Source organism: Clytia hemisphaerica, unplaced genomic scaffold, assembly GCF_902728285.1.
Source record: "Clytia hemisphaerica strain Z4C2 unplaced genomic scaffold, Clytia hemisphaerica genome assembly, whole genome shotgun sequence".
NCBI classification, from domain to species: Eukaryota; Metazoa; Cnidaria; class Hydrozoa; order Leptothecata; family Clytiidae; genus Clytia; species Clytia hemisphaerica.
The window spans coordinates 153195-167005 of record NW_027104529.1 but is presented as its reverse complement, the minus strand read 5'-3'; the positions used below and the strand labels follow the sequence as shown (position 1 = coordinate 167005).

The window sequence follows — 13811 nt, the reverse complement described above, 5'->3', positions numbered from 1 at the left end:
CAGTTGCTGGAAATAATTCGCAATACTTGCACTTGTATCCTCCTTCTGCATGGTTGTAGTATAACCAGTCGTACGTACGGCAAAATTGTTCCATATTTGTTGAACGGTAGTCGATTTTACTTGCAGTGGCATCTATGATGATAGTTTCCTCATTTGATCTAAAAACACAGGGAGACGATTCATAGAAGTTTGAAAATATATTCATAGCTTGTCGAATTTGAAATTTCCAGTCATTAAAATTTACAATAAAGCTAATCGTTTTAATGTATACCTTGATTCTTCTAATGTGCCTTCTCCACTCTCTTCTTCTGCTTCATCGTCTGTGCTTTTATAAGTTGGACTTGGTATATCATTATCATTCAATTCATCAATTTCGTCAGAATCTTGGATTTGTACGTCCGAATCAGAGTCAGCTAGTAAACAAAAAGAAATGCTTTAGAATAGATTGAACTTAACACTATATTATCTTGAAAAATGCAAATCATGTTACATTACATTGAAATTTGAAAATAACAAAACATTAGGAACGCTCACCATCTAGAGTGCAAGAGGTAACTGCTTCATTTTCATTTTGGTTTTCCTCGATTTCCACGCCTAAAAAAGAATTTTGATTCACCAACTCTAGTTTTCAAGGTTTCAAGGCAGCTTTAATAAAAAAGATTGAGCATTTCTGCTTGATTATTGAAAGAAATACAAAAAAGAAATACTTGAGAATAAATCGAACTTAACTTTAGATTATCTTGAAAAATGCATATTACATTACATTACATAAAAAATAACAAAACCTTTTTATAGAACACTCACCATCTAGACTACAAGAAGTTCCATCATTTTCATTTTCATTTGAATCATTTTGGTTTTTTTCGATTTCCATGTCATTGGCTAGAAAAGAATTTTGAACCGACCCTTATTAACCTCTTATTCTCAAGGCAGCTTTGATAAAAATCTTCAGTTCTATTTGTTCCTTAATTATTGAAAGAAGTTTGTGTCATAAAAGTCATCTCACCTTAGATACCTATTGCTGAATGCAACTATATAGATAAAAAAGTTTTCAATTTTGATACAAATTACTTACTGCTTGTTTCTTTTTTCTTGGCAAGAAGCTTATCAAAAAAAGTTGGTTTGCTTGAATTTCCAGTATCTGGAGGTGCCTTTCTTTTTCTTCCACCAACTCCAACACGTGATTGACTGTATGGTTTCCTCTTGGAAGGATAGGATAACTGTGTTTACCAGTTTTACCCATATTAGTATTTAATATCTAGCAATTAGTATTATTGTTATTCTAATGATAAAAGTGAACAAAATGATAAAATTTTACCCTTTTACCCTTTTTACTTCAATGCTTCTTCTCGTGTTTATCTCACTATAGATTAAGATCTTATGGTGTCAATTTTGGTGAAAAAAATCAATCTTCATAAAAATTGAAAAAAAAGTGGAAAGAAAAAACCAATTAAAACATGTCTCTAATAATATAATAACTCAATTAAAAATCTTCTCCTTTATTGTAGACAATGATGGAGGGTAGTATATAATAACTCAATTAAAAATATTCTTCTTTATTGTAGATATAGACAGATAGAAGGAGGGTAGTATATAAAACTCAATTAAAAGAATCAACTGCAGCTGTGATAACTGAATAACTTTTACTACAAGTTTTATTCATTTTATTCCTTTTAATGGGCTTAAATAAGGGGAAGAAAGAGTGAGAAAGTATTTTATTATGGTGAAATTTGATCTTTTACTTCTTTTCTGAAAATTTTCTTTCAAATTGAGTTTCTGAAACTCAATTTGAATTGAGTTTAATGCCTCCGTCTAACGGAGGCATTTGAGTGCTTGGAAAAACCACTGCAGTCTCATCATAGAAAATAATATCTATTTTCTCCTCTTCAGCATCATAGCCATCATGCAATTCATTGGCCATTTCCATCAGAGACCTAATGGTCGCCTCTTCTGGTGTACTTGTCATCATTAAAAGTAAGTTTTTTAACATTTCGATTCACTTGCATACGGATTACATGAGCAACGTAATTGCGTTGCTGATTTTTAATAAATACACTCACATCCTTTGTGTCACAAATTTCATGTAAACGAACATTACTAATCATCATTCGAAAATCATTCTCCACTTCGTTTACGTGTTTCATGCCATTACGAATCATACGTCTAAGGAACATACGATATGTTGCATCAATGCGATCATATTGGTTCTGGGTGATATTCCAATTCTGACATGCATAGGTCAATCTACTACGAACGAAGCTGTTCAAGAATTTTACACGCGTTTTCAAGTTGATTTGAAAGTTTTGTAGTAAATTTGATAATTCATTAAACTTAACGGATGAAATTTGAATTCTGTGATTTATTTCGACGTTACCCGAATTTGGTTCCAAATAGTCTATATGGCAGCCAAGGTATTTTGAATTTTGAACATTTTCAGCGGAGAGCCATCAATCGAAATTATGGTTGCCGGGTATTCATTTGTATTTGGGTTTTCACCGTTGATAATCATTGTCTCCGTTTTAGAGGTGTTTATTGTCAGACCAAAATTTTGAATACAGAGTTCAGTAAATTTGCAGAATTGTTGAGACAGATGTGATTTGTGAGAAACAGAACTAAGTCATCGGCATATCCACCACCAGGGTAATGTGGAGGAGCCGTTCAAGTCAATATTTTGTTCTCTGAGTGTGTATCGTTCTTCCCTTGTCAAACTCCTGGGATTGATACGATACTTGTGTTCGAAGAATTGGGTATTGGTAGATTTTTCGATAAATACGCGCATCACAAAGTCAATGAATAATTGAAAAGGAAGGGGCTCTCTGGACCACCTTGTCGGACACCCGAAGTTGTTTGAAATGTTTCGCCTTCATACGTTAGGCTTGTGTATGCATACAATTTTTCAAAAATACTGATTACGTGAGGTGATTGGTTTGCAGCAAAGCGTAGCTTGATAGAATCGAACAGCCACTTCCTTGGAATGTGGTCGAATGCAGCTGTTAGGTCGACAAAGAGAAGGAATAGAGGTTGCTTTTTTCGGTGGGTGATTTGTTGGATACGTTTTACGGTGTAGATGCCGTCAGTGGTACCCCGATCGTGACGAAATCCATTTTGTTCCTCGGAAAGCTGTTGTTCATACCAGGGACGTAAGCGATCAAGTATAAGATTGATGATTAACTTGCAAACGGTGGATCCGATACTTAGGCCGCGATACTTTGTAGGGTCATTTTTGGATCCTTTACCTTTCCAGAGGGTACGTAATTGAGAGTTACCCCAAGCTTGGGGGACGTCCATATTTTGCCAAAGGTTTGTGGTAAGTCGATGAATAACTTCCAACATTATTGGATGATTCAGTCTTTTAAGAAATTCAGCATCAATATCATTGGAAGCTTTGTTGAGTTTAAGTTTACTCAGATGGAGTTTGATTTCATCCATGGTTGGGGGTTGGTCATTTATCCTGCTATTTTGAGATAAACGCTGTAGATCTTCTACAAAGGCAGGAATGTTTGTATCAAATTCTTCTGGGGTCCTGGATGATGAGGGATCTGGTGGATTAAAATGAGATTTGAAATGGCTCATTAGTTTGTCTGTGGGGCAGTTGTTGGGTAAAGACTTGAGGGTTGTCTCTTGTTGTTTGGCGCGTTGAAATAGCTTTTGGATTTCTCTGTTTACGGCAAGTACATTGATTTTTTCAGCCTCAAATTTGAAATGTTCATTCCTGAGGAAGCGTGCCCTCAGACGAATCTTTTTTCTGATTTTTGACAGTTCTTTAGAATCAGTATTTGCAGTGAAAAGTTCATTTTTCAGCTCATAAAGTTCAGATAATTTTTGGTCATTGTGCCAGGGTTGGGTTCGATATCGGTTGTCTATTTTAGGGACTGTGTTCTCTGCAGCTGATGCCATTGAATCTATTAGGTGTTGGTTAATGGTTTCGTTATTTTCGTTGGCTATAGGTTTGGAATTTAAATTTGTTATAGCAGTTTCAGCAAAAGCGTTCTGAATATTTTGGTCAGTTCTGAAAACATTCATGTCAAATTTCTTGGATTTGGATTTTGGTTTTCTTTTTCTGAAGCGTGCTTTCTTGGTACAGGGTGTAGACAGTGTTGCGATTACTAAACGATGATCACTATCAAAGTCAAAACTACGATATACTCGACAGTTTTTCGAATATTGACGCAACCAGCTATCAACAAGAATAAAATCATAAACCTTTTGAGTAATACCATCGGATGAATACCAAGTGATACGACGGCAACGTTTGTGGTTGTACCATGTGTTCAATACTGAGAGATGACATGTGTCAAAGAATCGATGAAAACGCTCCCCATTATCATTAACTTCAAGGTCTGGGATAACTATATTTTCACGAAGCGAGGAGTTATACCATGATGCAGACGATGTGGCGTTAAAATCTCCAAGGCAGACTATTTTTTGATTAGCATTTGTGGCATTGATAAGTTTTTTCATTGAATTATAAAAATTTGTCTTACTTGTATTACTGTCTTCTTCGGTAGGAGCGTATGAATTAATGACTTTCAAGGAACAACCATAAACATTTACATCAATAGCGATAATTCGAGCATTCAAATGAGTAATGTCTGTTATTTCAATATTGGGATCTACTTTGATAGCGATGCCAACTCCATGTATCCGTTTGAGGGTGTGACCACTCCAATGAACTTCATATTTCGTATTGCGATCTCCGTTAGCAATTGAAATGATAGCTGATCCTTTTCCGAGCCTTCGAGTTTCCTGCATGGCACATATATCAAGACCTGCTTTATCAATTTCTTGTAAACATTTTTCAAGTTTTTGATCATCTTTTGCAGTTCGCACATTAATAGTACCAATTTTCCATTTACAGTGAGACTGCATTATCTTTGTGGTAATAATAAAGTAAAAAGTTTTGTTGAGAATTGATCGACCGTTGATTTAAGAACGTGTCCGGTCAGCACCTCGTCCCGAGCCAGTTAAATCATCACATCACAATGTAACCAGTGTTGTTTGTTGTTTCATTATTTTTGTTGTTTTTTCATTTTCTTTTTTCCTGAAAAAACAATGGTGACCGTGTCCGCAAGGACATACAGGGACCACCTTATTCACTAATTCTTAATGGAGTGAATTTTTTTATCAAGCCACCCAAAATGAACTTTCATTCGTCCGTGTCATCGAATTGTTGTTTACGTCACGATCAATTGTCAACCATTGTCCAATCCCGTAAGCGATTGAAGTGCCGTCAGTAATAATCTGAGAAGAGAACAATAACATTATGACATCACACAAATAAATTACGCTGGGAAAGTCCGCGAGGACAACACGCGGTCTTAACTTTTTTCCCTCGTAAGTTTGGGGGGGAAACGAAAGTACTCTATATTTTACGTATGGGGAAGTGTAAGAAAGATTTACAAAATAGAAAAGTTTCGTTTTGGGGTAAAGAATCAGTATTGTGAATTTAAGCGAGTTTCTATTTTGCAATTTTTCTACAGAGCCAAATAAAGATTTTTTCTATTGTTCTTGCTCGATTGCCTCTAACGATAAGTTCCGTAGTTATGAGGTTATCGAGACAAAATGTGACGAATTTGCGGGGAAACGAAATTTAACATTAGTCTAGGCTGTCGATATTGGACGATTCTACGGTAATCATTAATTCAAATCCCATAAGGCAAAGACTTTTGATTATCTTATTATACACTTTTGTCCGCTTTTTTCCAGACAGACTGTACAAACAGCATGGCTGTAGTTGAACAGATATATTTTTCTGGGACACTATTGTAAGTACAAATCTAGTATGTTTGTACTGTAGCTCTGAATATCAAAAATTCACCTTTTGATTAAAAAGAGAAAAAAATTCACCTTTTGTGTTAAAAGGAGAAAAAGGTTCACCTTTTATATTTCACTTCTCCTTTTCATTTAAAGGAACGGAGAAATTTTGAAAAAGAGAATAAAACTGCTTTCAGAGCCATCGTAAATATGTATTCTAAAGGCCATAACCCAGTGGTGCAAACTCGCTTCACTGTTCAAATTGGAAGTTTTCCTAAGCTTTTGAATAATTTGGAGTACACACTTTTTTTTTTATAAGAATATCAGGGTAAAAATTGGCCAAATCGTAAGAATACCCTCTAGGGTGAATTTCACAGAATTTGATAAGAATACAGTCATTTTGTATTTGGTCAATAGAAAAACTACTTCCTTTGAATCGTTTACTCATGAAAAAATAACCCAGCGCTTTATGAAATTAACATTTTCAAAAACTGACAAATTGCCTAAAATTTGAGCCATAGATGAAAAAAATTGAGCCAAGCCAAGCCAACCTTGAAAATTAATTTGAAGATCAACTTCCCAATAAAAAGATCTACAGGGGAGACGGAACCCACCTAGGTCCGTGCACTGCCGGAAAGGCTATTTCCCAGAAGTTTTGCCTGACACCTCAAACACTGAACCATTTACATGTGTGGAATTATTTTTACTTTAGTCTATAAACAAGGCCTTAAAAATCGAAGTGCTGTCTCGTGAATTGAATGACAAAATTTGGTTGGTTGATATACTGGCTGCTGCGCGCACGTTTGCAGTCTGTCATTTTGTCTCATTTTAAGCTTTCAAGTTTTAATCAATTGTTTTAGGAACTTGAACTTGATTCAGGTAACTCATCCTTGTTGTTGCAAATACATCCTGTAGATGAATGATGTTATTTTTTCTGAAAGCTTGATTTCCTAGTGTGACTAACTGTCAGGGGTTTCTGGTGTTTGACATTTTAGGGTGTGGGTGGGTGGGTCATCTTTTTAAAACTTCAATTAACTTTTTATCCTAAAATCAATTTGTAAGTGACTCCTTATCAGTTTAAGATTTTAATCTGATGGGAGATATATGGATGCTAATATTTCAGGAAGTTTGTTTTTATGTGATGATATTGGGGTAAATGATTTAATTTGAAATACAACCCAGGAGTCCCTTCAGCTCTGTCATCATCATTTATAACTTAGTCAAAAAACTACAATTGAAGTGAGCTGCTGCATGTAATTGCTAGGTACCATTTAAAAAACTTAAAAACAACATTTGGATTCAAGGACTGGGCTGAATTAAATTTTTAAGAAAGACATCCCCTGCAACAGAACACCTGCAAACTTCCTTTTAGGTGATCTGCCAAATCATTTTCTTAAGCAAAGAGTATGCAGAGGGATTTTATCTCTAGGATAGTGCTTACAGCCTTTTGTAGTAGGCCTAAATCGGCCAAAAATGACCAAAAATAGCAAAAAAATACCAACTTCAAAGTGATGTAACAACAGAAAAACTTAACACAGATTTGAAATTAGCAAGGTTTAAATGTCCTAAATAGCCTAATGTCACGGTTTTTGAAAAAGTAGAAAAAATCTTTCATTCATTTTTCTTCTTCATTTTTCAATTTTTCAATAGTGGAAATTTTTAAGATTTTTTATCAGTGGAAATATCTTTCTTACGGTGTGTAACTTTCTAATCTAGCATAAATAAATGGATGCTGAGAAAATGCTCAAAAAACTAAAGTGTCCACATACATTTGAGACAGACTTTGATAAATGGGACCTAAGTCATACTTGAGTCCTAAGTTGTACTTTAATCATCATCTATGGCTTAAAATTTAGGAGAGTGCTCAAAGTTTTTTGATATCTTTTCATAAAAAAGTGGCAGGCTATTTTTTTATCCCTTAAAAGGATTTATGAAAAGTTTTGCAGTGGATTCTTTGCTCACAAGTCGAGTAAATGATAAATGTTTTTTTGGTTACACATGACTTTATAACTGACTGATTTTCATTTTTTGTAAATGTATAATATAATAGCTATCACAAATGGTATTTTAACTTGATGGTTTGATTAGCACCCCCTCTTGGTTTTGCTGATGTCAAAAATCTGTTGACATTGAAACAGCTTCAGTTCTTTCATTCCTTTTTTTTGTCAAACTTTAGAATACAAAAAAATGAAGTATCACATTCATCTTGGTAATACTTTGCAATCAAAAGTTGCACATTTTGTGTCACTATATGTAGGTATACCAGAAGAGTCTATTCATCTTGATTCAAAAGAAGATTTAGATTGTGAATATCCTGTATGTGTTATGAGAGATGAAGGTCTTGTTGTATCAGGACTATGCCATGCAGCTCGTCAATCAATAAAATTTGCTTGCTCAAACAGTACTGTTGAAGGTAGAAAGCAGAAATTTGAATCACTGCTGGTATGTTCACTTTTTTTGCTAGCTATTGAGTTTAGTAAAAAACTTTTCTACATCATCCACTTCCAGTTTTTTTTGAAAATCAATTGCTAACCGGTTGGAGTAGTTTCTTAGATGGGACCAAATTTTTTGCAGGTATTTTTATCTAAACAAGTTGAGGAAGTATAAATTAATTCTAGAATTTAGATGAATTCAAAATATCACAATGGAAATTGCAAAAAGGTTGCTCATTAATAAGAGGGAAAAGTCTGCGTCACAAGTTTTTTAGATCTTGAATTTTCAACTCTAGGTTTTATTTAAGAAATTTATGATATACTAGCAAACCGACCCATGTTTTGCTGAAGGTCAAAAATTAAATTTGTCTTGCCTTATATTATATAAATATTTTTTAAGCATTTTTCTTATTTAAAGAACAAAATGTTCCATCAATCTTTAAATATTATTTTATGCAACTTTAAGGTCTAAAGAGCAATCGCTCTATTTTCTTTTCTTTGTTAGGGCTACAAGCAAAATTGTTTAAAGGCAAATGCTGTGGTAAGTATTTAGCGTAATTTTAGATATGTATATAGTATATATATTTGATTAAATTTGATGAATGTTTACCTTAAGAGAACTAATTTTCATGGGAACTTATTTTTACATCACTTATTTTCAAGGTGCGAGGGTACTAAATTTGGGCATTTTGCAGAATTAATTTCTGCGGTTGACACCCACTTTTTACCAAAATTGTTTTATATTCCTAAGGGTTTTTTGGATTTTTAGTAAAATTTGCATTTGGTGGAACTAAGTAAGTAGTCACTCAAAAATGTAAAAATTAGTTCCCGCGAAAATAAGTTTCCTTAAGGCAGCTTAAGGGACACTTTCTCTTTTTAACTAAAAACCTCTTGTCTTTAATCATTTAAAATCAATAGAGACACAAACTTCTATTCAGTGAGAGTAACTCTTCTGACAAACATGGTAGTTACAAAATATGATTTTTACTATTTATATTAGGTTAGCAACTGGACCAGATTTTGTGAAGTTACATTTCCAAATGCTATTATAAAATTTATAAAAGATTTGAAATCTCAACCTTCAACAGTAATAATTCCTGAAGAGCTGATTGCATTAGAAAAAGAATTTGCTATCCCGAAGAAGACTCCAAATCCAATGAAGTATTTCAAAGGCAGAAAAAAAGATGCACTCAAAACTAAAGACTCCATAGATCTGAAAATCATTCCTTGTGATTCTATTGAAACTGTTTGGTATCGATGCAAGTTTGGAACAGAACAGCCAATAAAGATATCAAAAATGGACAGAATTATTGACTTTGAAAATATTAACTCTAAAAAGGATATCAATTGGCCATTTCTTTCTGGCCTGAATTTGACAGTACTAGATCTTATAGTGTTGGCTGGTTTTCTTGAGCTCTTTGCAGAGGTAAGTCAATTTCTGAAAAATACTCGAAAAATTTGTTTGCATGCTTTGTCAAAAATTTGCAAGTGTTTCAATAATGCTCAATTTCAAGAAGGAGCTTAACATTTTCAGAACGTTTATTCAAAAGTATCTGAGGATTTCAAGTTTTTCTTGCCATAAAATGCTTTATCAAAAAGACTTCAGGCTACTTCCCTAAATGAGAGCATGAATATAAATCAGCTTTAAGTTGATAGACATGGCTTCAAATTGATTTGTTAAACAATTCACCACCTAGAAATCCGTAACTAAAATGTGCTGAATTCAATGTTTTCAACCATAATTTTTAATTCTTTTCCAGGTTTGTTCTTTGAAGTTGATGAAAAAGCTGCTTGAGAAGCTTCCCTGTATAGAAAAATGGATTCTAAATTGTTTTTCTTGTGAAGAGCTGTTCCCTCCCATCATTCAAATTTGGTCTAACCATTTGGATCAAAATGTTGGCAATACTGAAATCATTATGCCAACAAATGAAGAAGAGATCAAACATGGTATTTGCCTTTTAATTTTTTTGAAAAAACAAATTCAAGTTCAACTAACACTTTGTCTATAAAACTATTCACTTGAATTTTCACTAAATGAGATGACAGATGACACAAATCTTTGTGGCCATTTTTTTGGGTTATTTCAGACCTACTGGTATATACCATTTTTGTAACCTTTCATTTCAAATTTTCTTTTAGTCTCTTTCACTGAAAAAAGTGGTAATCCAAAGCAAGTCCATGCCAAAATCACCAAGGCCCTACCGACAATCAAAAATATACTCGAGCAACATCGCTTGAATTCAATTGGATTTGGAGAAAATAATGAAAATAAAACAATATCTTGGGAAGATTTTCCAAATGAAGTAGACCCTAGTGGAGGTAATGCAAAGAAACTTTTACAAATTGGATTTTGGTTATTATGTAATTCTTTATATTTGTTTTATATTACAAGCTATATAAATTAATGCCAGTTGGGATGTGCCATCAGCTACACATGCTGTTGCAAAAAAGACTTTTGAGGGTTCAAAAGAAATAAATTGCTAATAGGAGCTGCTACATGTTTATACTTTGATAATATCTTTTTAGGAGAGCTCAATCCAGACAGAAGTAAAAGGAAACGTCAACAGATTGAAAATATGGTTTCAAGAATTTTGCCATTGTTGAGGACAGGAGATAAGATTGTTGAGTTTTGTGCAGGAGGGGGACACCTAGGAATAGTTGTTGCTTATCTACGACCAGACTGCCAGGTAAGTCACTACTGCACTTCGAAAAAACTTTTCATATTCACTTATTCAATTAATATTTTGATTAAAAGTGTTCAACCAATACACCTTTTCGACCGTAGCCGCCAATTGCCGCGCGGGCATTTTTTACCACCCTAAAACCGTCCCAGTCTTTTTCGCACCTAAAGACAATATAGAAAAAAGTTTAACAAAAGGATTAGATCGAGTTTAGGGTGGTAAATTAAATAATAAAGTGATACGCGCCTGACTGCCGGACTACGATCGAAAAGGTGTATAGGATCTTTATTCCATTTCAGTGGAGACTGTAAAGTGCAAGTATTCATGATAACTTTATTCTTCATCTTCAGGTCGTTTTACTTGACAACAAAGAAGAATCAATGAATCGTGCCTGCTCTCGTATCAAATCATTAGGGTTGAAGAATGTCACTTTCTATCTGACAAACCTGGAGTATTATAATGGGTCTTTTGACATCGGAACAACTTTGCATGCTTGTGGAACAGCCACTGATTTGGTGCTCAAGAAATGTATCAATGATAGGTATGTATCACAACCATTTTGTTCTATTTCTCATGTTGTAACTAGTTACGAAATTTGTATTTGATAGAAAATGAATGAACATCATAATTTATATATTTCTGCATTTTATTGTATGTTACAAGATCTATGGCCATTTTTCAACACTTGTGGTCTTCAATTTCTAAATCAAATTTTCCATAGGTCTTCATTCGTTATTGCACCTTGTTGTTATGGTGGCATTCGGTCAACAACAGACATTCTATATCCAAAGAGCACAAAATTCAAGTGTTTGGAACCTGATTTCTATCATATTTTGGCACATTCAGCTGACCAAACAAACAATAACCCTTTGAGTGAATACAACATTCAAGGGAAAAACAGCATGATATTGGTTGATTTAGATAGAAAACTTCATGCAATGGAAAAGGGTAACTATAACGAAATAGATATTTTAACAATGGACCCTGTGACCTGTTCTCCAAAAAACAATATGATTGTTGGAACGATGAATAGGTAGCTAACCTTATGTCTATATTTAGTGAGATCCTAAGCAAGCAATCCTTAATAAGCAAAAGATAAATGTACTTCCCTGGTGTCAATATTGATCCATTACTTCCGTCCAATCTGGTATTTCGACGACTTTTACTTTGACGTTTTTAACTTGTGTGAACCTCGAATTTTGTTTTCATAAATACATTTCGGTTTTGTTATTGGACCTCTCTGGAACATGTTCTCCTGAGGAGGAGCTACTGCTACTTCGTCATCCAGCTCATTTTCTTTTCTTTTGAAAGATTCTTCTCCAACACCTTCTTTTGAGTTACAGGATGTTTGTTTTAGTTTCTTTGTTCATTTCTTGATTGATTTCTGAGATATACTTTGTTTGATACCTATAGCCGAATAGGTTGAAGTCTGTTGGCAAAAACTCTGTTCAATGCTCCATCGTTTATTTGCCTTTATCAGCCTTTTCCAATGAATAATGAACAGTCATTAGCATTATTCAATGTTGTTCTTATTTATTATTAAGCGATGAGTCATGTTCTTAGAATATTTGAGTGTCGACTACAGAAACACTTTTCTTGATAGAAGTTCATTGCAACTTTTTGGACCTACCTCGGAGGTCCTATAAATTAACCGATGTCCGTTCGTCCGTTCGTCCGTCTGTTACCAGCTTTTCTCAGGATTGGCTCATTAGTTTTTTCTGATTTTTTGCTCAAAATTGCGTATTAACAATGCCCAAAACATGGCCGAGTCCGATTTTTGAGAAAAAATTTTTTCCGGCCGAAAATGCCGGAAATATGCCGGAAATCGCCGTTTTTCTGGATTTTCATTGGGCTTTTTCCTTATAATTGGTTGTTTTTTCATTCAAAAACATTATTAATAGCAATGCCCACCATCAAACAGGTTCAAACTTTCATTAAAATTGATTTTTGAAGCCGGAACTATTGACTGACTGATTTTTTTCATTTTTCTTCTCGCATTGCTATCTAACTTTTATCATCAGGTAGGTCCATTCAGCATGTTGCTTGTTAGACATTGAACCTCTGTTGTTATAAGCTTTGCGTTAAGTATCTATGTATCCATGTATCTTTCATCCATCCATCTATGTATATTTCTATGGAAGTATGCAGATAGTAGCCTAAAGGCCGCTTAGAGCTTTCTGATAGACTGGATGATGGGTTAAGGGGAAGAAGTAAAGCTCGAATCTGATTGGCTGATAGAATTTACATCCAGGCTAAACTTTTATCCGGGCAAAATTTCCCCGCTTGGCTCAACAGTACCGAGTTTATAATATGTGTGTTTTTCTGTGACGGAGACGATAAGGTTCTAATTCGACTAGATCCTGACCAGCTGAGGACGACGGTAAACCAGCACTTTTACCGTCCTCAAAAGAGCAAATACATAAACTCGCTAGTGAATATCGGCCTTCGAGAAACTAAATAAGTTTACGTGCTTGACCAATGAGAAGCTTCACAAGACGCGTTTGCACGCGATATTGATTGACTTTATATATATGGTGCGCCAAAGCGGAAATAAATACTATCTTTTGGCGACACTATCTTTCATTTCACGACACTATCTTTGTTAAACCGATACTATCTTTCTCAAAGCGACACTATCTTTTTCAAAGTGATAATATCTTTTTAAAAATGATACTACTTTTATTAATCTGTTACTAAACTTTTTAAAACGATGCTTTTGTGCCAGTTATCCATGACTTAGATGCAAGGGCATCCTCACATTCAATTTTTCATGGAGCTTGCTGGTAAAATTTGGAATGATATCCTTCACATCTTTCACAACTATCTCTTCCACCTCTTCATAAGGAAGCGTCACATAATTCTCATCTTCACTGGGAATTTCGATTGCACCATAATCGATGAGGCCTGATGAGGCCACAATTTGATGCATAGGCTTGGATATCAT

At 34.3% G+C, this 13811-nt stretch overlaps 1 protein-coding gene and 1 long non-coding RNA gene across 2 annotated transcripts in view; one reads left to right on the top strand and one right to left on the bottom strand.

Moving 5' to 3' along the window:
• Nucleotides 1–5119, bottom strand: part of LOC136822132 (uncharacterized) — a 237764-nt gene extending 232645 nt beyond the window's left edge. Inside the window, exon 1 of the long non-coding RNA XR_010848857.1 lies at nt 5089–5119. This is a non-coding gene — a long non-coding RNA (uncharacterized lncRNA). The remainder of the gene's footprint in view (nt 1–5088) is intronic.
• A 2815-nt stretch (nt 5120–7934) lies between these two features.
• On the top strand, nt 7935–12204 carry LOC136822206 (glutathione S-transferase C-terminal domain-containing protein-like). The gene is made up of 8 exons (XM_067078449.1): nt 7935–8196; nt 8692–8727; nt 9187–9612; nt 9947–10133; nt 10326–10505; nt 10713–10873; nt 11218–11408; nt 11589–12204. Exons 1-8 carry the CDS (start codon nt 7942–7944, stop codon nt 11902–11904), a joined length of 1752 nt encoding a protein of 583 aa, XP_066934550.1. The 5' UTR covers nt 7935–7941; the 3' UTR covers nt 11905–12204.
• Nucleotides 12205–13811: the final 1607 nt, after the last annotated feature.